A 25,648-nucleotide genomic window follows, 5' to 3' on the forward strand; every position below is an offset into this window, starting at 1 on the left:
TCGAGTACCTTTTACGTGCTAAATACAGTTCTTAGCATAGGATATAAAGTAATGAATAAAATAGACAAGCTAATTTCAAATACTCTGTTCTGATAACCAGCAAAACTGGTATCATGGAATGATGAAAGGGTGAGGCTGGGGAACAGTGACTGGGTGATCCAGAGAGGTCTTGGAGGAGTTGACATTTGAGTAGAGCTATTTAACGTTCTCCTGGTACTTGGTGCTGGGTGTTGGGTATGTAGAGATGGCTTACATGCCCTTGGTGAATTCTTCCCTATCCCAAGCCCGTGTTTGTTCATCCTCTTCCCCGCTAAAAAAAAATTTGGGGTCTGGCCGGTGTGGCTCAGTGGTTGAGTGTTGACCCACGCACCAAGAGGTCACCAGTTCGATTCCCGGTCAGGACCCGTGCCCAGGTTGTGGGCCTGATCCCCAGTGGGGGACATACAGGAGGCAGCCCGTCGATGTTCTGTCTCATCAGTGTTTCTATCTCCCTCTCACATTTTCTCTCTCTGAAATGAATAAAGGAAAAAATTTTTTTTTTAAATTTTGGACTTGCTGTCCCAGAGGTGAGAGTGCCTGTGGAGAGGAGTATGATGCTCAGGAAAATGACCTCAGCATGTGGCTCTCTATTTGAAGCACAATTTGGAGTTGAGACTTGAATTCATATCCTCCACTTAAGGCTCTATGCTTCCATTTCCACATAAAATGGGGTTATGATAGCCCCTTTTGAGGTGATACAAAGTCTTCATTTGAGTTAAGAATACATAAACAGTGAATGTTCTATAAATAACTATAAGCTTTTTATTATCCCCATTTTGCAGATGAAAAAGGTGAGGCTCCAAGAGGAGAATATTGCTTAGCCCAGGTCACTCAGGAAGTGATTGATGAGGATAAATAGTGGTCATGGCAGGGTATCACCTAGCCTAAGGTTCACTCAGTACTCGAGAGCTGGGGCTATTCCTGGCAATCAAAGGGCTGCCTGTTCTGTTCCTCAGCATAGGAAATTCCAAGCCAGGTACCCAGGCCAACTCGAGAAGATGGAATTGAATATCTCAGCCTGCCTGTCTGGGCCTCCGATTGCTGAGGGGGTAGCTGTCACTTGGAGTGGCCTGGGCAGCTTTGGATCTATCTGGGCATTTTCTTAGGTGGGCAGCCCTCACCCTCTCCTTGAAATGGTTCTGGCTGGGTAGCAGCCTCTGGGTTGTGTGGGCGAAATTTGGGACCTGTTTAGGGCGGGGACAAGACGGAGAACACAGGTTTCCTTGTCCTGCTGTAGAGAGGGAGGACAAGAAGAAATCAGAGACCCCATTCCCGCCTTGGTCACTCTCCTGCTCACAGCCCACGATGACTTGGTCCAGGGTGTTCCTCAGTGTCATCATCTTGCTGTATGCTTTCCCAGGGCCCACTGTTGGGGGTCGCCCCATGCCCAAGCTGGCTGACCGGAAGCTGTGTGCCGATGAGGAGTGCAGCCGTAAGAGGTGGGGGGGTGGGGGAGTGGGGGCCTTGGATTGCCAGCCTGAGTGAAGGGTGTTGTCATTTCCTTCTATTCCTTCCCCAGACCCTATCTCCATAGCTGTGGCCCTTCAGGACTATGTAGCTCCCGACTGCCGTTTCCTGACAATACACAGAGGCCAAGTTGTGTATGTCTTCTCCAAGCTGAAAGGCCGGGGTCGGCTCTTCTGGGGAGGCAGTGTGAGTCATGGGAGAACAGAGGAGGAAGGGGTGTGGGGGTGGCGTGGGAGTCCCCCCTAGTTTTCCACTAAAGGGAAAATTTGAGGGGGTGAACTGAAATAGAGTGGGGGAGCTAGTGTGATCTACTTTTTTACTTTGTTTAGCAATAATTATAGGGTCCCTCCTATGGTGCTATGTTCTGTTCTAGACACTGAAGATACAGTAGCAAATAATCCATTTTATTCTAATGGAAGAAGACAAGCCTTCAAAGATACTAGCAAATGTACTGCTTTGAAAATTAATGTAACTGGGTGACTACATCAGGTGGTCAGGGAGGCCTCAACAGGTGACTTTAAGCTGAGATCTAATTGACAAGGATGGAACGAGCCATGTGGAGATCAGGGAAAAGAGCTAGCGCACAAACATCTTAAGCAGTGAGCTTGCCATCTTCCTGGACCTGGACTTTTCACTCATTTTCCCCCAGGTTCAGGGAGATTACTATGGAGACATGGCCGCTCGCCTGGGTTTTTTCCCCAGTAGCATTGTACGAGAGGACCAGACCCTGAAACCTGGCAAAATCGATGTGAAGACAGATGTGAGTGTGTTGGGGGCTGGCAGGGATCTGGAGGGGGAGGACCCTTGGGTTATGATAGTGGGTAAAGAGGCTTCTGCCCTTGGCTCCCAGGCAGCCTAGCTGTGTGCATTGGGACTTCACTGCCTCAATTTTCACATCTGCAAGATGGGGCGTGGTTTCTAAATCCTATTGCAGTTGAGAGGTGCTAGATTAGAGGGCCCTGGGCTATTTTGCATTGCACTTGTGTGGCCAAACCTGGCCCCTGCGGCTGTAGCCTTTGCCAAAATCACTAGATCCTTTGTGGTGTGACCGCTGGTTTTGTCCCCACTGTTTTCTCTTTCTCTTTTCCAGAAATGGGATTTCTACTGCCAGTGAGCTCAACCTGCCGCCGTCCCTGCTGTTTTTTTTTTTTTTCCTCCCGGCTTTATGCAAATACATCAGCTAAGTGCAAACTGCGAGTCTCCGTGGTCTTTGTGGTGGGGATCTAGAAAGGAAATGGGTCCCCAGGTTCCTGAATCTAGCCAATCAACCCACTGACTGCGATAACGTCAATAGTTGCTAGGCAGAGTTTCACCGACTAAAAGCCCTTTGCTTTAGCTAAGGTGGGCTCTACCCGAGGTGGGCTCCTAAATTTAGATATTGCACACAATCTTAACAGCCCAGTCGGGGATTGTAATGTCCTCTAGACCAATGGAAGGAAGTGAAACTATTGGGAATGAGCCAGTCGGATTATGAGGAAGATACCGCAGAGCAAAGGTTTTCTTGGAAAATTATCTGCAAAGGGAGGAAGGAGGTTGTTAAAACTGCGTTGTATCCCCCCAATTCTCATTCTTCCTGCCTTTGAGGTCAGAAATCGCACTCACTGGCCTCTTATCGGTCCTGTCCACACTCCCTTCTTTGCATCCACATCCCCGCCCCAAGTCCTCTACTACCCAATGTGGAGTCTCGACTCTGCCCCCGGACTCCTGACCAAATCCGTTTCTCTGCTCGGCTAAGCATCTCTGCACCGCCCTTTCCCACTGGTCCGCCAATCGCCTGTCTTGGTCTCGCCCCTTACGGCTCGTTCTCTCTAACACCACCAATCCACGCTGTTTGTCCCGCCTTCTGGCCGCCGAGTCCGCCAATCTCTGCCTTTGGGAAGTGTGGTCGGGTATCCCGCAGCCCTAGCGGGTCGCGCCGGAGGCGGGTGGAGGCGGAAGTGGCGGCGCCAGGCCCCGGGAGTAGCACGGAGCCGGGGCTGCAACCGGAGTGAAGCGGCTGGCAGCCGAAGAGCAGGCGCGGCCGCGGCGCCATATTGCGGCCCTGAGCGGCCGCGACCGAGTCATGGCCGAGACCTACGGTGAGGATGGTGGGCGGAAGCTGGAGTCTGGGGTCTGGGCCCAGGAAGGATGCGGCCTGTGGGAATGGGGCGGGGCTTCATGTCAGGGGGCGGGGTCTGGTGTTATGGGGCAGGGCCTAGTGGATGCTGGGAGGGGTTTAGTGGATCTGACGCTGAGCTTAATCGATTTGGGCGGGGCCTGAGGGTCTGGTTGTGGGTTTAATAGTTCGGGGCGGGATTTGAGAGAGCCAGTTATGAGGGATCAGGGTAGGCATTAAGAGAGAGGGTGGGCTTTAAAATATCGGCGCGGAGGCTGCGTGGATGGGGCGGGGCTGGAGTTTGATGGGCTAAGGGTTGCTGGAAGGGATGCTCTGGACCCTAGGACTGCTCTGGCTTGAGGTCTGGAATTGGGGACGAGTTGCCCTTGAATTATGGGATGGGACTAGTGCCAAGGAGTGGAGTTTAAGCTTGAGAATAGGGGCAGGGCCTTGAGTAGAGGAGAGAAAGTAGTGACTTAGAATTGGAAAATCAGGGTGGGTGGATAGGAGGTGGGAGGACAGGGTGCAGTAGAAGGAGCATTGGTTTAGGAGTCAGAGGAAGCTACATTCAACAAATAGAGAAAAGCATAGGGAACAAGTGCAAAGATCCTGAGGTGGGAAACAGCTTGTCATCTTCAGAGAGTAGACTGAAAGCCAGAGGATAGAGTGGACTTAATGAGTCAGAGATTGGTAGGTGAAGTCTTAGTGGGCAAGGGCAAGATTGTAGTTCTTCATAAAAGAGGCTTTAGCAGTGTAATAGCTAATAAGATCTTGGACCCTGGAGCCAGTTGGCCTGGGTTTGAATCCCAGCTTTGCCTAGCTGTAGGCCTTGGGCAAGTCAGTTAACCTTTCTGGCCTTAGTTTCCTCATCTGGGAAAATGGGGATAATTCTTAGCACACCTCCCTCGTCGAGTTTTCCTAAGGATTAAGTGAGCCGTTGATGTAGGTAAAGAACTTTAGAACTGTGTCTGGTACATGGTAAGCATTACATGGGAATTATCTGTTCCTGTTGTTACCCACTGTCTGCCTGTGTCTGTTTCTCTCCTTGTGACTGTGATGGCCTCTTGGTTTCCATATTTTCTCCTGTATCTTTCATTTTGTCTGGGTTTTCCTGATATTGGCTCCATCTGCTCAGACTTCCTCTTCAAATTCCTGGTGATTGGCAGTGCAGGAACTGGCAAATCATGTCTTCTTCATCAATTCATTGAGAATAAATGTGAGTGTCTGGGAGTGGTCCCGGGAGCACTGAACAGTGGGCATGGGCATGGCATGGGCAAGTGGGCAGTGGTTGGGGTGGGCAGGGCTGGCCATAGGTACAACTCAAGTGCTGGCTGCCTGGTCCTTGCTGTGGTATATGCTCTTTGCTAGGTCTTCCTTGAGCCTCAGTTGCCCCAGCAATGAGAATGGGTTTGTACAGATTGAGGAGGCCTTGGAGGACAGAGAATTCTCTGAGCCCCTGCACTGCCTCTTTTCGCCCTCCCACTACTCCCAGTCAAACAGGACTCCAACCATACGATCGGAGTGGAATTCGGATCTCGGGTAGTTAACGTGGGTGGGAAGACTGTGAAACTACAGATTTGGGACACGGCTGGCCAGGAGCGGTTTCGGTAAGTGGGCTGGGCTCCCAAGGAGAGAAAGGGTGTGGGGGAGGAGGGAGGAGAGAGGAGAGAAAATGGGAGAGAGACGTGTGCAGAGACACTTGGAGATACAACGTTAGGAGGAAGGAAACCCTGAAAGGGTAGGCAAGGGAGTGAGAGAGACAGAGACTGAGTAGCAGGTACATATAGCCAAAGAGTGGAGCCCTGGAGAGAGGATGACAGAGACAGTAAGAGAAAAAGAGACGGAGAAAGGAGTGTAATAAAGAGTAAGAGAGCCAGGGAGAGACTGTGGTAGTTAGACCCATATGGCTGGAGGGATGGAGCTTGTGCCCACGGAGAGACCAGGCCTGAAGAGAAAGACACGCTTGGGCATGAGAAGGTAGAGATTGAAAGAGAGCGACTAAAACAGACAGAGAGACACTTGAAAGAGATACACTCAGAGAAGGAGAGAGAAAGAGAGACAGAGAGAGAGGAAGAGAAACATAAGGGAGATGAGATGGAGAACAGAGACAGGGAAAGGGGGACAGGTGTGGCAGAGAGACGGAGAAATCTCTCTCTGTTGGTGGGAGAGAAATGAGTAGGGCTCAGCACACAGTATGTCTTCAGGAAATGTCTGCAGAAAAGGTGATAGACACATAGAAATCCTGAGTCTGAGGAAGAGACAGGAGAGAAATGAGAGAAAACAGTCCGTGAGGAAGAGCTGCTACTTTACTAGTCGTTAATTATGTGAGGTGCATAGAGGCGAGAGACCGAGAGAGAGGGTGAAGGAAAGACAGGTGTGTGACACGAATTGGGTTTGCAGTAAGTGCTCAATATATGCTTTTGGAATGATTGCATGAGTTCTAGAGACCCAGACTGGTGACACAGGGAGACGCAGACAGTTGACCACACTGGGAAGGGGGCCTCCCTCAGACACAGCAGGAGAGGGATAAGTGGATGTAGCTGCATAGCCTCTAGCCAGGACTAGGCAAAGGGGAGATGACAGAAAATGTTGAATGAATGAATGAATACTGGGAAAGCAAGAGTGAGCATGAGTGAGCTAGAGCCAGAGATAGATAGAGACAGAGAGAAACAGATATTTAAAGACACATACACATAAGGGAGACAGAGAGAAAGACAGACCAGTGAAGAAATACAGAAAGACAGGGACACAGAGGTGGACAGAGAGCTAAGTGAGATAGAGACTGAGGGAGACAGACTGCAAGACCTAGTGACATTGAGGTGAGACCAGACCATGCCAGGTTTTGGGGGATGGGCCAGCAGTGAAGGCGGGGCCTCCGAACCACCAGCTTCTCTCTGCAGAGGGAGGTAGTCTTGGGGCAGACCCCGGCCTCTGAGGTGACTCAGTGCCCCTGGCCCCACAGGTCGGTGACACGGAGTTACTACCGAGGAGCTGCTGGAGCCCTGCTGGTGTACGACATCACCAGGTGGGTGTACAAAGTGGATGGGGTGGGATCTGGGTGGCCCCTCTCCTGTGTCCATCTCCCCTTTTTTTCCTTCTCCACAGCCGGGAGACTTATAACTCGCTGGCTGCCTGGCTGACAGACGCCCGCACGCTGGCCAGCCCCAACATTGTGGTCATCCTCTGTGGCAACAAGAAGGACCTGGACCCTGAGCGTGAGGTCACTTTTCTGGAGGCCTCCCGCTTTGCCCAGGAGAATGGTGAGAGCCATAGGGTGGGTGGCAGGGATAGAGGGTAGTCCACTGGGGCTGTGGGCCTCCTGGCTCTCTATGGCTGTGCCCAGCAAGGGAATTTGGAGATTTAGAGAGGTCTGAGTTTAAATCCGATTGTTGCCACATGTGACTGCTCTGGTCCTGTTTCCTCATCTAGAAAGGGGGGCTCACGGTGTTTGTGTCTCACATCCTGCGTGATGGTTAAGGGGCATGGTTCATTGAAAGCCTTCAGCATCACCTGGATGGAGTGGGTACTTGATAATGTTGGCTGCTAAGAAGGTTCCAACCACCATGGTGAGGGCGCAGGGTATTGGTATAAGGTAGAAACTGCAGGCTGCAATGGCCCTAGGGGACAAGTACGTTTTGTGATTAAAGGAGATAGTTTGGGGTTGATCCAGCGTTAGCCGGCACTGGCACTGGGGAGTGGACAAGACTGACAGCCGTGTTAAAAGGAGTGCAAGTACAAACCCATTTGAAAAATGTCATGTTGGCCAAATGCCTTCTGGCTTATGGACTATCCACGTTCCTCCAGTTTGTAACCTCCAGGTTAAGAGGAGGTGTTGCCATAAGAAAGATGTGGGTTTCAATCCTGGCTCTTAATTTACTGTGAGGCCTTGGCACGTGACTGACAGGTGACTTGTGGTGGACCTGGGCCTTGCTAGATGGTGCTGGGGACAAGGTGATGAAGACAGCTTTGGGCCCAGCTCTCAGTCCAGTGTGGGGTAGGTGGGCAGGCAGGCCCATTTACAGTGACAGCCCAGAGGGGTCAGGGCCAGGCTGCGGGGGACACAGACTCCATGGGAGTCCAGAGGAGTCACCTAACCCATCCTGCGAGGTAGGAAGGACTTTCTGGAGGAGGAGATGTGTGAGCTGAGCTCTGAAGGAAGAGCGAGGTGGGTACCTGGGGAGAAGGGCATTCATGGCAGGGGGATGGTGTGTACAAAGGCCGGCGTGTTTGAGGAACAGAATGAGAGGCAGCAGGTGAGGGTCAGAGTGGAGGATGGGGACTGACTGAGGCCCTGACCTGAGCGTCTGCCCCCAGAGCTAATGTTCCTGGAAACCAGCGCTCTCACGGGGGAGAACGTGGAGGAGGCTTTCCTGAAGTGTGCCCGCACCATCCTGAATAAGATCGACTCAGGTGAGGCCCAGACTGACCCGAGTGGGAGTCGAAGGCAGGGGCCTGAGGTTTCCAAGGGACCTGTTCTGACCTCTCTCCTCACCCTCAGGTGAGCTTGACCCTGAGAGGATGGGCTCAGGCATTCAGTACGGTGACGCTTCCCTTCGCCAGCTGCGGCAGCCTCGGAGTGCCCAGGCCGTGGCCCCTCAGTCCTGTGGCTGCTGAGACCTGCGGAGCCAGGTGGGATAATGGGGACTCGGGGACTGCAGGGGTGGTCCCCTGGCAAGGGAGAGTATGGAGCAGAGACAGACACACAGAAAAGGACAGGTGACAAGAGAAATAGGGAGAAAGAAAAATATAGAAACATCTGAGTTAAAGGAGCCATCTTCCTGGCCATGGGGAAGTCCTTTCTATCCCACTGCCAACTCTCTGCCCTGGATCTCTCACCCTCACATTCATAATTCATCAAATAATCATTGAACATCTATTCATTGAGGACCTGTTCAAGTCACTGGTGAAATAGACAAAAATCGTGTCTTCATGGAGGAGACAGACAATAAACAAGATTCATAAGTAAATTATATACTTGTTAGGGAGTTAAGAGTTATACAGGGCAAAGAGGGGTGGGGGGTGGAGGAATGGAATTTTGAACAGAATGATAAGGCAAGTCCCCACTGAGAAAGTGACATTTGAGCAAAGATTCAAAGGAGGTAAGAGAGAAGGTCATGGGGAGACCTGGGAGAAGAGTGTTCTAGGCAGATAGAATAGCCAGTGCAAAGGCCCCGTGGCTGGAGTGGTTTGTGTTTGTGCACGTGTGTGTGTGTGTTGAGGGATGGTACAGCAGGAGATGGGGTCAGGAGTGGAGGGAAGCAGATCAGTTAGGGTCTTAGGGGCCACAGGGAGGACTCTGGCTTATATGCTGGGTGGGATGGAAGCCATAGGAGGGCTCTGAGCAGAGGAGGGATGGGATCCTATTTGAGTGTTCACATGGTCCCTCTGACTACATATAATGGGGGACTGTAGGGGCAGGGGTGGTTGCTGGGAGAATTAAGGAGGCTACTGCAAAGTCAAGGTGAGAGACAATGGTGGAACCCTGGCTAGTTTGGCTCAGTGGTTAGAGCGTTGGCCTGCAGACTGAAGGGTTGCGGGTTCAATTTCCAGTCAAAGGCATGTACCCAGGTTGCAGGTTCCAGCTTTGGCCACGATCAGGGTCATACGGGAGGCAATCAATGAATGTTTCTCTCTCAAACATATCGATGTTTCTCTCTCTCTCCCTCCCTCCCTCCGACTCTATCTAAAAATCAGTGGAAAAATATCCTTGGGTGAGGATTAACAACAGCAACAAAAAGAGAGACAATGGTGGACAGGACCAGTGGGGGCAGAGGAGGTGCTGAGGTGTGGATAGATTCTGTATCCTCCCTAGTCTCTGTCTTCAGTCTGTTCCCGCTTGATGTAGCCACTGGGTCTTTCTAAAGCACATCCAATCCTGTCCTTCCTGCTTAAAATCATTAGTGGCTCCCAGGGTCCATGGGACACAGGTGAGGCTCCTCTGCTTGTTATTAGACCCTGCAGGGGCTGGCCTCTGCCAGCCTCACCTGCCTCAACCTGCATCTCTCCCCAGCTCTCAGGCCACTGCAGCCACACTGAAATTCTTTCTATTTGTCTGGTCTGTGCTCATTCTGTTCCTTCTGCCAGGAACACTGTTCCTTTCCTCTCTTCCCTGCTAACCTCCTCCCCCTCCTTCAGAAAGCCTTGTGTCTTCCAAACTCCTTAACAGGCTTGCAAAATCCTGCAGGATTTGGTCCCATCCCGACCTCTCTGGGGGTGTGAATGTCTTCCCAGTGCTCCCCTCCCCTCTGCTTCATGCCCACTTCCCCTCCCAGCCATTGGCAGCTCCAGAGTGGCTGTGGGGAAGAGGGATTAAACTAGATATTCTTTGAAGGCAGAGCCAAAATGATTTCTGGATGAATGAATATGGAATTTGAGAGAGAGGAATCCAGGGTGAGTTCTTTGGGCAGTGGTCTTTTCTCCTTCCAGGCCTTTCCATCTGCTGTGCCTCGGCTGGGTGCACCTGTTCTCCCGCCTCCTTTCCTACACCAACTCCCCCTCATCATTTGGCCTCTGCTAAGAGGACTCGTCCTGCAGGAACCTTTATCCCAGTCAGGGTCCCTCCCTCTAGCTGATGGTCTCACAACTTGTTATTTGGATAGCATTTGCTTCTCCATCTAAGGAGGAAAGGAGGTGACAATCACAGACTCCAGAGCCAGGCTGACTGCATTTAAACTCCAGCTGTCACTTTGTAGCTTGGTAACTCTGGGCAAATTCCTTAACCTTTCTGGGCCTTGGTTTCCTCAGTAACAGTACCTGTCTCATGTGGGTGTTGAGAAGACAAATAGTTAATTCATGTCCAGTGCTTAGAACAGGGACTAGGACTTGTAAAGACTCATAAACAAGGGCTGTTTATTTCATTTTTCTTCTTTTTATCCATTTAAAGACTCTGTGCCGATTTGACTCAGCCATTAGAGTGTCAGCCTGCGGTCCAGAGAGACCCGGGTTCAGTTCCCGCTAAGGGCACGTACCTCGGTTGCAGTTTGTCCCCGGCCCTGGTTGGTTGTGTGGGTGGCAGCCACTTGATGTGTCCCTTTCACGTTGATGTTTCTCTCTCTCTCTCTCTCTCTCCCTCTCTTCCTCTGTCTTCCTCCCACTCTATCTGAACAAAAAATGGAAAAATGTCCTCTGGTGAGGATTAAAAAAAAAAAAAGACTGTGCAGAAATGGATGGGTGTATACTCTTCACCACAGGGCTTAGCACAGGGTCTGTGTCAGGGTTTGCTCTCAGGGAATCAAACACAGTAAGTTGATGCTTTTTCAAACTTTTTTGACTGCAGTCTGCAGGAGGAAATATATGTTGATCTAATACAGTCACACACATATAAAACGGAAACACATGTTTTCCTAGCACCAATAGTCTTTTAAAAAAAAATTGAGGCAATAGCCACATAAGGTAAATCTAGCCATTTTAAAGTATATCATTCAGTGGCATTTTAGTTCTTTCACAAGGTTGTGCTGCCACCCCCTCTGTCTAGTTGCAAAACATTTCTTTGCCTTAAAAGGAAACACCATGCCCATTAAGCAGTCACTCCTCATTCCCCCCAGCCTCTGGCACCAACTCATCCTCTTTGTAGCTCCATGGACCAATATTATTACATATAATGCATTCAGATATTTTCTATGTATTCCATTTTGTTCTTTTTCAATAAAAGATTGGTCAAGGCCCACCAAACTGGTCCCCCCCCCCCACTAATTATGTGCTGCACATTGGGATCACCTGCAAATCGTTAAAAGCTACTGATACCTGGACATCACCCCAGAGATTCTGAAGTGATTTCAGGATTCCTGGAAACTCCCAGGTTATGCTATCTACAGCAAAGCAAGAACCACTGATCAAATATGTCTCCTCAGCGTGGAAAACCCTGGAATGAGTCCTGGAGCTAGGGTGATCCAGGACTGTGGCAAGACACAGACCTACAAAGATGGGGACATGAAATTTAGACACTGAACTACCTCTCTACAGACTCAAGGAGACAGCTCTCTGAGGCAAACAAACAAGGAGAAACCCTAAGAGAGAGAGAGAGAGAGAGAGAGAGAGAGAGAGAGAGAGAGAGAGACAGACCCAAATTACCTGTAGACGAGAAATAGAAAGTCAGACAGACCATGTAGAAACCCTGGGAGAAAGAGAAGGGTATAGAGAGACAGACACAGATAGGAGGGCAGAAAAATACCCAGAAATGAGACAGACTCACCTGCTGGACAGAGCCGGGATCCTTCCAGTTCACCTCACGCTTTTCTTTCAGCTCACCTGTTCTTCAGGACCAGCCCTGTCCTTCCAGCTGGGGCCCAGACCCAGGCCCCCAGAGGCCGAGTCCCTCACCTGCCCTGGCCCCAGAGAAGCTGCCCTGACACCTGTTCCCTTTCCCTGGCCTGGTGGGGCCTGGCTGAGGGAGCAAGACTGAGCCACGGGGGAAGGGGGAATCCGTACCTGCTGCTGCTTCCTGTCTTGGCTACCCTCTGTCCCCCCTGAACCCCTAACCACTCTCGAAGAGTTCCCAAAGCCTGAGACCAGGGCCATTTGGCCCCAGTTCCCCTGGCCCTGCCATTGCTAATACGAGTTATTTATTACCTGAAGGCCTACCCCCCACACACACTCCCATAAAGCATTGTTTATACCAGTGCCTTGGCCTCCATCATTTTGGGGTGACAGGGAGGGAGGGGAGGCAGAAGAGGTATCTGATGGAAAAGTCAAGTGTTAGGATGTTTGGGGCCATATTTCTGGGTCAGACATGGTATGGGAGCACACCATGACTACTGACTCAGGTGCCTGTTAGAGAATCTATCACTGTGTGTACATTTTATGACAGTGTGTGCTGGAGGCCCACATATGTAACACTGATGTCCCTGTGTTTGTGCCATGATTGATGGCAGCTGTAGGAATGTGTGCTGTTTGTGTGTGTGTCACAGTTGTTTGTGACGACTCTGTCCTCAGTGATTGTATTCATGAAGCTGGTGTTTGGGACACCAACATGAATAAGAGTTCAGGCCTGTGTGATACCTATACATGTCTGATGCCTGAAAGTCTAAGGCAGTTTCTGACTTGCATGTGTGCCCCTGAGGTCTCTGTGTTTTGATGTGAATTTGGCTCCTTTGATACACCTGTGTGTGATCATAAATCCTTTCTGTGTGTGTCTCTGAGCACTATGTGTGGGCCTTTGTGCAGTTCACACTCTCGTGGGTACTGGAGTCCAGTATGTTATCTTGTGTCCAGGTGAACCGAGGACACCTCACCCTCTGCCAGGGACAGATAAAGTCCCCTCCGGATACTCCCAACTGCTCTGCCACCCTCAAGTCAGCTTTAACCCACCGCGGAAGGCCTGAGTGCTCAGCCTATGCGAGGTCGAGGGGGCGGGGCATTTAAATGACCGTATCTACACAATTCTCCCAGGCTCAGTCGCCCAAAATGTTCTTAAATGACATGAGGTGGTTATGCAAATACTTTCTCTGCATAGCTTTCCTAGGTTGCTTTACTGACTCCCACAGTTGTCCTGAGGGAACAAGGCAGAATGGGTCAGGAAATGTCTGCATATCCCATCTAGTCCGCGCTCCTTCCTCTCAAGAACGTTTCAAAACTCCTTCCTCCGTTTTATAAAGACCTTATGTAAATTATCGCTGACGTGTGAATTTACATACATTTCCCAACTACCTGCGCCGACATTTCTCAAACTCATTCCTATTCTTGAGCCGTGAGAAGGCGGAGCCGTCCATGTAAATGAATCGGTGATTTGCATGCCATATCCCGACCCGGCTACTTATTTCGCAGCGTTGTTGGCTCTGAGGGGATGGACTTATCCATGTAAATAGCACGATTTGCATACATTCCCATGTTATTTGCCTAATTCCGCAGAAACTCTCCTGATTCAGCCCTTTCTAATTGCGTTCCTCCTCTCGTGCAAAAGGGGTGGGTGGAGCGTAGAATGCAAATAACCTTCTTGTCAGCCGGCCCACGTCCTCTTTTTCGAGTGGGCCTGCTCAGAACGTCCTCGCCCCGCCCCGCGCCCCTCGCGCCTGCGCACCGTTTCCTCCACCCGGGCGCGGTCACGTACCCACCGGGAGAGGCGGGGGCGGAGCGTCGCGGGTGGTGGGGGCGGGGTATGGCGCGCTGTGCAGCGCAGGACGGCTGCCACAAACGGCGGCGCCGGCGTCGGAGGAAAAAGCTCGGTGAGGAGAGCTCCGGGAAGGAAGGGAGCAGGGCGGGGAGGGTGCTCGAGTCGGGGCGCTGGTGCGAGCCGGGCAGGGTGAGGGGGCCGGCGCCGTTCTGCGGTGGCGGAGCTTGGCGACCCTGGGGAGGGAGGAATGGGGGTGGGGCGTGGGGGAGGGATCGCGCGACGGGCACGTTGAGTGCCGGCCGTGGCGGTGGTTGGGGTGGCAACCGGCAGCGCGAGCCTGGCGGAGGGGGTGGGTGGTGGGCAGGGTCCTAGCGGCCCTTAGGCCCTACCTCCGTCGCCAGCTGCGCCCCGACGGGGCCTCAGTGTTCGCACCAAAGGGAGTTGGTAGGGGGCGCTCTCTTTACCGTGGTCCGGTCCCCGAGTGCGTGAACCCTTAACGCCCTTCTCTGTCTCTGTGGAACCCTCCTCCCGCGACTCCCTTCCGTCCGTCTGTCTCAGGACCTCCCTTCCGTCTGGGTGTGTGTCAGCCCCCAACAGGCTTCCTCTTGGTGGGGTAAGGTCGACCCCTCCACCCCGGTCTGTCCGGCTGTCTGAGGCCCTCCCTCCCAGCTTTCTCCGGTTTGTTTTTCTCTGTGTCCCCACCCCACCCCCACAACCCGTCCTGTTCTCTTTGTCTCTGGGCTCCCCAGTTTCCTCTCTCTGGACTCCCCACATTCCCTCTGTCTCTGGAACTCCCAGGCTGATCACCCCTATTCGTCTCTACTCCCCACTCCTTCGCCGGTCCTTTTCTACTTTAGGCCCCTCCCTCTTTTCTGTTTGTCTCACTCTGAGGTTGCTCTCTTCTCCAGCCCCCACCGCAGTCCTCTGTCTTGGGTCATCTACCTAGCCTGACTCCTCCACCTGTCCTCCTCGCTGACTCTTGTCTGTCAGTGATTTCCCCCCAAAATTCTCAGGGTCTTCTAGTTGGCTCAGGTTTTGGAGTCTCAATAGCCAAGTTTGTCTGCCTTTTTACTGCCCTGCTACCCGTCACCCTTTCCCCCAGCCTGCTTCTAGCTCTTTGAACATCCCCTTTTTTTTTCTCTTTTTCCAGTAACCCTGACAGGTCTCTTCCCAAGCCCCTAGGGACAGCAGAGGACTTGGGGACCAGCGAGCACCCCCAGGGCACGAGAAGAGCCTCTGTCACCTGCCCTGCCTCACCCTGCCCCACGCCAGGCCCGGCCGCCCCGGCCGCCGGCTGCATCAAGTGGAGGAGGAGGAGGCAGTGGAGGAGAGTGGCACCATGGGCCCGGGCCGTGCCCTCCATGCCAGGGGGATGAAGACACTGTTGCCATGGACAGCCCGTGCCAGCCGCAGCCCCTGAGTCAGGCTCTCTCTCAGTTGCCAGGTTCTGTGTCAGAGCCTTTGGAGTCTGGCCGGTCCAGGATGGGGGTGGAGAGGTACCTGCCGTGTCCTCTGCTACCCTCCTACCACCGTCCAGGAGCACCTGCTGAGGCCTCAGCAGGGAGTGGGATCCCCAGAGCCACAGCCACTTCCGCCACAGCCAGCCCCCTGCTGGAGGGCTTCGGTGGGCAGGATGGTGGCGAGCTGCGGCCACTGCAGAGTGAGGGTGCTGCAGCACTGGTCACCAAGGGGTGCCAGCGACTGGCAGTTCAGGGTGCCCGGCCTGAGGCTCCCAAGCGGAAATGGGCAGAGGATGGTGGGGATGCCCCTGAACCCACCAAGCGGCCGTGGGCCAGGCAGGAGAACCAGAGGGAAGAGGGAGAGGGTGGCCTGGGCTGCAGCAGTGGCCGTGGTGAGGCCAGTGCCGGCTTAAGGGAGGAGGAGCTGCCTGCTGCACCTGAGCGCCTGGCCCTGGACTATATCGTGCCCTGCATGCGGTACTATGGCATCTGTGTCAAGGACAGCTTCCTGGGGTCGGCACTGGGTGGCCGTGTGTTGGCCGAGGTAGAGGCCCTGAAGAGGGCCGGGCGCCTGCGTGATGGGCAGCTAGTGAGCCAGCGAGCTATCCCACCACGCAGCATCCGTGGGGACCAGATTGCCTGGGTGGAAGGCCATGAGCCGGGCTGCCGAAGCATCGGGGCACTCATGGCCCACGTGGATGCTGTGATCCGGCACTGTGCTGGGCGGCTGGGCGGCTACGTCATCAACGGGCGCACCAAGGTAAGGCTGCCCAGCACGAAATCGTCGGATGCCTTGTGCTCTGAGCACCAGTGGGTTTGGAGACACTCGTGGGGTCACAGAAAGGTTTAGGCAGCTTTAGTGGAGGGAATGTTGGAATTTGCTTTGGGCTGTTACTCCCTGTGGGGACTCTCCTGGGGTCTGTGTGCTTTCTCCCTGTGGGCCATAGTTTGTGTATCTATAAACAGGGGTTTGGGCTGTGGCCACAGTGTTTCTTGACCTTGCCAGGAATTCTCCTGAAGAAGCTGAGGAGAGGTGCTGACATTTATAGCCCCACACCTGTGCATGGGCCATGGTGGGGTTCACAGCCTCCTGATGTCTGTCTGTGGGCCTGAGACTAAGAACGGTCCTTGTAGATAGGCACGTTTCTGCCTTCGTTTGTCTATCTGCACATGTCTGTCCCTGTCTTCTTCCTTTCCTGTTCCCCCATCCTTTCATCGATCACTGCTGGCTTGTCTGTTTAATCCATTCTGCCCCCCAATCTCTCCTGGTCTGTCCCGTTCGGTCTCCCAGGCAGGAGTACCAGGAGGTGGAGGGAGGAGGATGGCAGTAGGTAGGCCAGTGCCAGGCTGAAGGAGGAGGTGCTGCCTGCTGCTCCTGGTGCTGGACTACATTGTGCTCTGTGTGCCATACTGTGGTATCTGCGTCAAGGACAGCTTCCTGGAGGTGGCACTGGGTGGCTATGTGCTGACTGGGGTGGAGGTCCTGTCTCTCATCTTTCTCTTTCTCCCCATCCAAGTCCCTGTGTCTCTTCTTGGTGTCCCCCTCCTTTTTTTTTTTTTTTTTTTTATAGTAGTAGTTAGTAATCTTTTTTAAAGCCTGGGTCTTTTTGAGAATCTGCCATTTTACATTATTCTCTTAAGAAAAAAAGCTGATTTTTTTGAGGTTTATGGGCCTCCAGCTGCCCATTCTAGAACTTGGGTCAGGAGCTCTGTACAGGACAGTGGTCCAAGGGCCTTTCTGGCCAGCTGACATGATAGTTCTCTTCATGGAGGGGTGTGAGGGCCCTGGCCTTGAGTCCAGGGCTTGGTGTTATTTGGAAAAGACCCTGTAGGGGGTGCCCACTGCACAATACCAGTGATGCCTGGCTGGTGGCACTGGCAGGCTGCATTCTGTCCTTTGGGCATGAGGTTGTCCTCCTGATGCCCCCTCCCTCCTTTCTCAGATCCCATCTCCTGTTCTGCCTCTGTGCAGCTTCCCTCTCAGGCTGGAGCTGGCGCAGGAACCAGGACTCCCCTGGGGCCAAGGCCAGTATCCTCCCCACCCCAGCTGGAACTTGTCCTACTTCCCTCTCCCTCCTGTTACTTGATAGCTGGAGAGCCAGAGCAGCCCCTCCCTGGTTTTGGCAGGAAGATCAGTGGGAGTTTCCCTGGCCACAGGGTGCTCAGCAGCTTCACCTCAGGGTCCCCCATCCTTGCAGGAGGGAGGTTGTGGGTAGACCACAAGAGCTGAATGGCCCAGGGTAGGACATTTCTCTGAGCCTTTACTCATCCATGGGATAGGAAAACCAGGTTAAGTCCCCAGCTAGTCTGTGGCCGTTGAGGAGGGGTGGGGAGGGGAGGGTAGAAGGAACAGACTTCTTCCCTTTTGGTGCCTTGGATGTGGTTGTGAACTGACCCTGGCTAGGATTGGGGTGGGGGTGGGGGGCTTTTTTTTAGCCTTAGGTGACCCCTAGGAGGTAAGCCAGGGAGGTATTGCCCTGGGAGGTAAGCCAGGATGGACTGAGAAGGGAGGGGAGGAGCCAACCCAATCACTGGAGTTCCTGTCAGACCCTCCCCTGCCCCAATGAGACAACAACTCTAGGCTTCCCCACCTTCAAAGGGCAACACATGGACTCCCTCCCCAGGCTCTGCAGTAAGACAGTGTGGGGTGCTGGGGTGGGTGGCTGCTGTGGTTGTGGGGGCACTGATCACCAGCATGGCCAGGGCCAGCAACAACCTGCTTTGGGTCATTCTGAGTAGAGCTCCTGTGTTCTGTCTTCCCTCCTCTTCCTCTCTGGTCCCTCTCACTGGCATCTGGGACTATCATATGGGAGGGACCCTGGAGAGGGCCTGGCTGCTTTGGTTTGCCCCTTTAAGAGCAGCTTGGGGGTGGGGCCTGCTGTCATTGGCTCAGTTTCCAGCTTCTGATTTGGATGTGTGAGTGTGTGGTGGGGCTCTGGGTACATTGTCACCAATAGCCTTTAACTCTTCAGTTTCCTGACTCTCCTCCCAGCTGTCCCCTCCCTGAGGTGGAAGGGTGAGGAACAGGTTTCCATGTTACTTTGCTGTTGCCCCTTTCCCTTGTGGCAGGAGGAAGTAGATGTTTCTCTGGGGCCAGAGTACGCTTTCACCCTCCACTCCCCATGGTGTGTGCATATGTGGGGGGAAGGGTGGGGCCTTAAAGGGCCTGTTTCTGTGCCTAGCCTTTGTGTTCAAGTCCTATTACATGCCAGACTCCAGAGGGTGGCCCAGCTGCATGGTGGGAGACCCTGTGTGAGGGTGCACAGGGTAGGATGGAATGGAGGCCTAGAGGCCTGCTTTCAGTCAGCAGCTACCTCCTGGGCACTAGGGACACAGGCCTGGCCCCAGGGGCTTCCATGGGGCTGCCTGTTGGACCAGTACTAGGTAAACAAGTATCTGTGTTGATTTCACCGAGGATGGAGTAGAAAATCAACCCAGTGTCTTGAGCTAGAGTACTCAGGGTGCCCCTTGACCTGATAACAGGACGTTCCAACCTAGGCTGGTGTGGCTCAGTGGACTGAGTGTCCTCCCATGGACTGAGAGGTCGGTGGTTCGATTCCTTTTCAAGGCACATGGCTGGGTTGCGGGCTCAATCTCCAGGAGGGTACATGCAGGAGGCAGCCAATCGATGTTTCTCTCTCACATTGATGTTCCTATCTCTCTCTCCCTTCCTCTCTAAAAAAATCAATAAGAACATATTAAAAAAGAAAACAAACCCCTATAATCTCAAAACAAAAAGAGGATGTTCCAGGCAGGTGCAAAGGCCTTGGGATGAGGTTGGCCTGGTCAGAGAACAGTCAGAAGACCTAAGAGGCTGGAGCCAGGGATAGGAGATGAGGTTGACCTTGGAGGCTGTGGTCAGGAGTTTGTATTTTTTATTTTTTCAGGATGCAGTGGGTAATTGAAAGGATTTTAACAACGAAGAGCCAGAGAAAAGGTCTCTGGCTGCTGTTTGGGGATGGATTGTGGGGGAAGAGGTTGCAGCACTGGGACCTTTTCCCCACCCCTCCTCGTGCACAATCAGCAAAATCTCTGCTTGGATTCTAATCGGGAGGCTTTGCCCATCTATAATCAATGACTCACTGATTCCAGGCCACCCGGCCACAGCATGTTCTTTCCTTGTGAGGGGCTTGCTCAGAGCCCTTACCCGTGTGCAGGGAGTGAACAGTGCAAAGAAGGTGCTCCCTCTGAACCTGGGGGTGTTGGGGCCTGCTCACTCACTGTGCCCTGGTGCCCCCAGAGAGAAGTGCTCTCCACTGCTGGGTATCCTTACCTGGTGGCAGCTCTCCTGGCCTCTTTCCTAGGGCAGGCGCTGTGTTTACCACAGAGCGATTTACATCCATGCTGGGGTGAGCCCTGGGAATGACGTGTTGGGAGGAGGCTGAGGGATTGAGCCAGCCTGGCCTGCTATGGGTGCTCTGCAGCTGCTTTGGCATCAGACACTGATCCCTTTGATCAGGAATGTTTATCTCATGGCTGTCTTGCTAGGCTGTGGTCTACAGGTGTAGCTGAGTGTTAGTGAGGAGAAGCAGCCAGAGGTCTGACCTGGCCTCAGTGTGGGTTGAGGTGTCAAGACAGATGGTCCCCAGCTTGGGGGGGAGCTCGTGGGTCTTCATGTCACTGCTTCTTTATTTGCCTCATCCAACCCTGTCAGTGGCTTTTGGCAGAGGGTAGGACTGGGACTTCTTTAAAAAATGTGATTTCAGCCTGTGCTTTGGCTTTCCATCATGTGGCAGGTACCATGCTGAGTACTTTCCCATTTATATCTTGTTCAGTTTCCACAACAGCCTGTGAAGTAGCTGTCAGCTCCATGTCATGGATGAGGAACCTGAGACAGGAATTTAAGTACCCCCTCCCCCCACCCCTGACATCACAGCTCCTGTGGTAGCTCTGAAATGAATCCAGGTGTTAAGTCTATAGGGACACCTGGTCCCTTTTCCTCACACCACATCCACCTTTTGTCAGCTCCTTGATGAGAAACAGGCCCTGAGTAGCTAGGTCCAGGCCTCAGCATGGTCAAGGCTGGCCAGGGCAGTGACAGCCATCAGGGAGGGGAGGTGAGAACCTTGTGGCTAGATCTGTACACACACAAGCCAAGACCCTGAATGAGTCCTAACTGTGTGGTGAGGAACCTCCAAAGGATTCTCAGAGGGGTTAATGCCACTGCTGTAAACAGAGCAGATGAGGCAGTTGAGGCCTGTTCAGGTGATGGGACTGTCCAGCAAATTATCTTTGGAGTTGGGGTTAAGTCTCAGGTTCTAGTCGCACTCTAGGTTTTGGCACCTGTTTAAATGTGTAGGAGACATAATTTACTTAGCAGGAATTCTTTGTGCTCAGGTGCAGTGGTTCTCAACATTATTGTGCATTAGAATGACCTGGGGAACCTTTAAAAATTCCAGACTCACCTGGTTGGTGTGGCTCAGTGGTTGAGCATCGACCCATGCACCAAGAGATCACTGGTTCAATCCCTGGTCAGGGCACATGCCCAGGTTGTGGGCCAAATTCCCAGTGTGGGGCATGCAGGAGGCAGCCAGTTGATGTTCCCTTTCATCAATGTTTCTATCTCTTTCTCCCTTTCTCTTATTCTAAAATCAATAAAGAAAAAATAAAATTCCAGGCTCCACCTTAGACCAAGTACATGAGAACCTCCAGGGCGGGCCTAGGCATCAGTGGGCTTGGGCATTGGTGTCCCAGATGGTTCCACTCTGCAGCCGAGGGCGAGAACGCCTGGTGTGGGGCTGTAAGGCCACACCTCTGCACACCAGAAAACATTTACACTGGTTTTATTCTGCAGAAATGTCTGACTGGGTCGGGTTATGTTTAAAAAATGAAACGGTCAGTTCCTTGAGCCCCTTCTGGGTGCCAGCTCTAGGTTTGTATGTGTGAGTGGGGGTGGAGAATGGGCTGTTGAGGCCCTGGAGCTGAGGTGTCTGGTGGATGGGGGCTTGGCTGGAAAAGGGGCAAATTTGAGGGCTGGAGCCCTTGGAGCCCAGGACATCTGGAGTCAGAGATGAGGGTCAGGGAGGGTTGAGAAAGAGGAGGTAATGGCTGCTTCCCCAAATGTCTGCCTAGCCCCAGTAAACCACTTCGTCTGTCTCTGCCAGGCCATGGTGGCGTGTTACCCAGGCAATGGGCTGGGGTACGTGAGGCACGTTGACAATCCCCACGGTGATGGGCGCTGCATCACATGTATCTATTACCTGAATCAGAACTGGGACATCAAGGTAGGGTGTTGGGGGTGTGGGGGTGTGTGTGTTGGGGGGGGGTGTCCACTTGGTTTCCACTTCCAGCTCAGCTTCTAGCTTTGGTTCCTTTTCTCAACCCACAGTGGGTGGGACAGTCTAACTCCTTGGCTCTTCCTGCAGAATGGCACCTCCTCTCCAGCAGTGTGGTAGCAAGAGACCTCTCCTTGGGGGAATGTGGTGCAGTCTGCCCAGCCCCTGGCCTAATGAACCCTTTCCTCTATTTCCTGTCTTCTTTTTAAAAAAAATCTTTATTTCATTCTCACCCAAGGATACTTTTTTGCATTTTTATCTTCAGATAGAGTGGGAGGGAGAGAGGGAGGAAGAGAGAGAGAAACATTGATGTGAGAAACACATTGAGTGGCTGCCACCCACACAACCCCAACAGGGGCCAGGGACAAACTGCAACCGAGGTACAGGCCCCTAGCAGGAACCAAACCCAGGACACTGGTCCGCAGGCCAACAACGCTCCAACCGCTAAGACAAACCGGCCAGGGCTATTTCCTTCTTCTTTAGTAGCTTCCTGACCATCTCCATGGTGATGGAGACTCTAGGTTGTCATTCATTTTTAAAGGGCTGAGTGGTGGGAGGGAGTGATGTGTGCAGCTGCAGTGCCCCTGGTGGGCTCCTGGGGGCAGGCAGTACCAGCCTCCTGCCTCATCCTCCGATCTGCCCTCAGGTGCATGGTGGCCTGCTGCAGATCTTCCCTGAGGGCCGGCCTGTGGTAGCCAACATCGAGCCACTCTTTGACCGGCTGCTCATTTTCTGGTCTGACCGGCGGAACCCCCATGAGGTGAAACCAGCCTATGCCACCAGGTATGATCCATACTTTTGTGATATGCCCAGGGGCTCCCCCGAATGACAAAGATGTGATTAAGTACTGAGAGGGGGGCCTGGTGGGAACAGAACCAGGCTCAGAGGGTGGACTCTAGTGTCTCTGTGGATACAGTGGCGGGAATGGAATAAAAGTGATTTCTAACTGCCCTCTCGTGCTGCTCTGGTCCCCAGGTACGCCATCACTGTCTGGTATTTTGATGCCAAGGAGAGAGCAGCAGCCAAAGACAAGTATCAGCTAGGTACCTGCTTCCCAAATGGTGTCCCCTCCCTCAAATCCTTTCTATTGCATGACCTCACCAGGGCTCAAGCCACCTCATCCACTGTCAGTCTTTTACAAATCCCACTGCGTTTTTCCTCACCTCTGCCTGCCTTCTCTAGACAGCCACTCTCCTGGTACCCCCAGCATGAGTCCTTTCTCGTCTGTTCCTCTCTCCCTTCCCAGCTTTTCCATGGCTTCTTTGTCTCTTCCCTGATGATTCATTATCTCCTGTCCTCCTCCCCCCACCAGCATCAGGACAGAAAGGTGTCCAAGTACCTATATCTCAGCCGACTACGCCCATCTAGTGGCCAGCCCCAGAGCTGCATGGACAGACAGCTTGCCCTGATTTTGGGAGAGCCCTGGGCCGGTGCTGCCCTGGCCAGCGACCCACCAGTCTCGGTGCCTGCTCCTTCCCTGCCACCGCTGCTGCTTCAGACTTTGCCTGTGTCCTGCCTGGTGTGGAGCGTTCCCTCAGTCGCTGAGGACCAAGGAGGAGAGAGACCTGTGCTGCCCTGTGATGGGTGCTGGGGTTGTGACCTGGGCAGAGGCCTGTGCCCTGCCCTGTCTGGTCATGTCCCTCTCAAGTGTGGAGAGCTGGAAGAGGGCATTGCCACCTCCCACCAGGATGCAGGATTTGGGGTTGAAGTGAGTCATGGCCTCTTGCTGGCAAAGGTTTGTGGAGGGGGGGTTAGCCCCTCCACTCCTCCAGCCCGGAATGTGAAGTGACTCCCAACCCCCTTGGCCATGGCACCCTTTGGACTAGGCTGCCTCTGCTTGGGCAGGATAAAAGGTGCTGGGAGGAAGCATGGTGTGAAAGTTCTGTCAGCCAAGAAATAAAAGTTTACCTCAGAGCTGCACACATCTGACTTCCCCTCTCCCTCTTCTTGGCGAAGACATGCCTCCATCTGCAATTCAGGGCCTTTATTACACAAGAGTGGGGGGGGTGGTGGTAAGGAGGTCTGAGTCAGTGAGCAGGGGGTAGCTGAGCTTGACCTCAGGGGGCCACCAGGTGGAGCTGGAAAGCTGAGGGGATGTTGCCCAGGCCAGTACACTGTAGGGTGAGGTCTTTGTTGGCAGGGCTCCCCACAACAAAGGCAGAATCCATGTAGGATGGTGGTGAAAAAGAGGAGAATCTCTGATTGGGACAGGTGTGCACCCAAGCACATCAACTTTCGTGGGGACACAGATTCAGGGTGAGCACCCCCTGAATCCAAGGGCCTGCCCAAACTGGCCTCTTCCATGTGGCCCAAACCTGGGGCAAAGGGTATGAAGGAACTGGCCCTTGCCCAGAAAGTTGGTGGGGTTGAAGCAGTATGGATTCTTGAACTGGGTAGGGTCACCTGTGCAGACACAAGCAGAGAAATTATGATGGTGCCCTAGGGGAATGTGCAAGTGTTATCCATGAACTTGGCAAGACCCTATTTAGAAGCCGCTGGGAAGGCGGGGCCTTATTTCTTGCTTCCAGGGCTGTGCATATGCTCATACCTACTGATGTTAACAGGTACTCCCAAGCTCCGTGCGTAATCCCCAGCTCAGTGGACACCTTGGGCAGCGAGAGAGTGGGGCTGTGCAGGTAGGCACTGTGGGTGAAGACCCAAGACAGTGCCAGGGGCAGCACTGGATCTCCTACAGCACTGTGTTGGTGAAGGGCAGGTCCTGGCAGTCTTCCAGGCTTGGGAGGTGTGCCTGACCTATCAAGGTGTCCAGCTCTGCCTGCACCTTGGCTGGGACCAATGAAGTGTGTGAGCCATGCACACCCTGCCCCCAGCCATTCCTCAAAATCCTAGCCCCCTCAACTTGGACTTCCCTGCTGGCAGACATGCCACCTCTGGGACTTTGAGTAGAATGAGGAGCAGGTAGCTCAGGGTGGTTCATGGTCTCTGTGCTGCTGAAGAAAAGGTTATGTGTGGTCATCACCAGTTCCCTCCTGGAAGTGACTGGGTCTTTCTGTTCCTGTGGACAGAGAGGGGTGCTGCTGAGTGCTAGGTGCCTCCTTGTGGGTGGCATGGATGGAGTTTAGGATAGCAGGGGCTGCACCTTATCCATTTGATCTAGGAAGCAATCCATGAAATCGCGGTGCTCCCCAGATTACCGTTTCTCCAGTGCCACTGGATTTTAGAGATGAAGACCCAAAGCTCCCTGAAGTTTTGGTGTTGCAGGTCAGGGGGCCAGTCCAAAAGGGAGGGTAAAATGTACATATAGGGGAACAGGATTGCAATACGATCTTGAACAAGACAACTAGCTTCCCTACAAGGAGATTGGACGATGTTACAAGCTCTAGAACTTCCAAGATTCTGAGTCCCATTGTAATGATCCACACCAGGTAGGTCTATGTACTCGGAGTTTAGCATAGGTTGGGCTCACGAGGAGTGTTCCGGGCCGGCCCTCTCTATTCGCCCCATCTGGAACTCACGATGTGGAAGTTGTCACTGAAGAGGTCCAGGAGCCTCAGAAACTCACTCGGTCCTTATGGCCATAGGGGTTCCCGAAGACAACGGAACAGTAACATTAGGTACAGCATTATCTCATATCCGCCGGGGCTCCTGGGAGTAGGAACATGACCAGGTCAGAGGCTGTGGCTTGGCCTCCAACTAGCTCTTGGACGTACTGTCTTCGTTCCACTCAAAACACCTTGCTGCCCCTTCTGTCCGTTGGCTACACCCACACCAGGTCCCTCTCCTCTCGGAACAGGCCACCCCAATGATGGCTTGAAATTTACCAAGCAGACAAGCTGCCGCCTCCAGGACGCGCTCCCCCGGGGTCCCAGGCTGAACTCCGTAAGCACGCCCACTGCAAAATTGCTCAGTGGCTGGCATATAAAACACTACGTTTGGGGGTGGGGCAGGTAAGGGGGCGGGCCAGGAGCTGGTCACGCCCCTCCCGGACAGTGTTCGCTCAGCTTCTTTTCCAGACCTTTTGGTTGCCATCCCAGCCTTCCGGCCCTCTCTGCACACTGGCCACACCTCTGCTGGTCCCGGTCCCTGACCAGCACTAGCTCTCTGGCTCTTCTATTGCTGCACGAGGAACCTGCCCCCCACCAACTCTACCCTCCACTTTAGCTCCGCTCCACCCTCTCTCGTCAATAGCGTTGATTCTCTATTAGGCCCCGCCCCCGCTTCCCCGCCCTTTATCACCCTAACTGGATGCCCAGGCCTGCTCCTCCACCTCCTGGACATCACGGTTTCTGCATGAAGCGTTTAA

At 53.2% G+C, this 25,648-nt stretch overlaps 3 protein-coding genes across 6 annotated transcripts; all 3 read left to right on the forward strand.

The window, feature by feature from the left end:
• The first annotated feature begins 1,344 nt into the window (after positions 1-1,344).
• On the forward strand, positions 1,345-2,563 carry MIA (MIA SH3 domain containing). The gene is made up of 3 exons (XM_036275774.1): positions 1,345-1,471; positions 1,559-1,692; positions 2,156-2,563. The coding sequence occupies exons 1-3, from the start codon at positions 1,345-1,347 to the stop codon at positions 2,363-2,365; spliced, it is 471 nt and encodes a 156-aa protein (XP_036131667.1). The 3' UTR covers positions 2,366-2,563.
• Positions 2,564-3,419: 856 nt separating this feature from the next.
• Positions 3,420-12,221, forward strand: RAB4B (RAB4B, member RAS oncogene family). Of its 2 annotated transcripts, none has more exons than XM_036275775.1 (8): positions 3,420-3,584; positions 4,737-4,817; positions 5,094-5,208; positions 6,564-6,626; positions 6,707-6,861; positions 7,916-8,011; positions 8,100-8,230; positions 11,844-12,213. In XM_036275775.1, the coding sequence occupies exons 1-7, from the start codon at positions 3,569-3,571 to the stop codon at positions 8,213-8,215; spliced, it is 642 nt and encodes a 213-aa protein (XP_036131668.1). In that variant the 5' UTR covers positions 3,420-3,568; the 3' UTR covers positions 8,216-8,230; positions 11,844-12,213. The 2 variants fall into 2 exon arrangements, with proteins under 2 accessions (XP_036131668.1, XP_036131669.1); XM_036275776.1 differs by lacking the exon at positions 3,420-3,584 and adding an exon at positions 3,787-3,830 and having other exon boundaries at positions 11,844-12,221.
• A 1,453-nt stretch (positions 12,222-13,674) lies between these two features.
• EGLN2 (egl-9 family hypoxia inducible factor 2) lies at positions 13,675-23,334 on the forward strand. 3 transcript variants are annotated; one of them, XM_036275187.1, is made up of 6 exons: positions 13,675-13,761; positions 14,800-15,869; positions 21,214-21,333; positions 22,031-22,167; positions 22,360-22,427; positions 22,697-23,334. In XM_036275187.1, the coding sequence occupies exons 2-6, from the start codon at positions 15,039-15,041 to the stop codon at positions 22,750-22,752; spliced, it is 1,212 nt and encodes a 403-aa protein (XP_036131080.1). In that variant the 5' UTR covers positions 13,675-13,761; positions 14,800-15,038; the 3' UTR covers positions 22,753-23,334. The 3 variants fall into 3 exon arrangements, with proteins under 3 accessions (XP_036131080.1, XP_036131082.1, XP_036131081.1); XM_036275188.1 differs by lacking the exon at positions 13,675-13,761 and adding an exon at positions 14,136-14,262; XM_036275189.1 differs by lacking the exon at positions 21,214-21,333.
• Positions 23,335-25,648: the final 2,314 nt, after the last annotated feature.

Source organism: Molossus molossus, unplaced genomic scaffold (genome assembly GCF_014108415.1).
Source record: "Molossus molossus isolate mMolMol1 unplaced genomic scaffold, mMolMol1.p scaffold_m16_p_21, whole genome shotgun sequence".
Taxonomy (NCBI): Eukaryota; Metazoa; Chordata; class Mammalia; order Chiroptera; family Molossidae; genus Molossus; species Molossus molossus.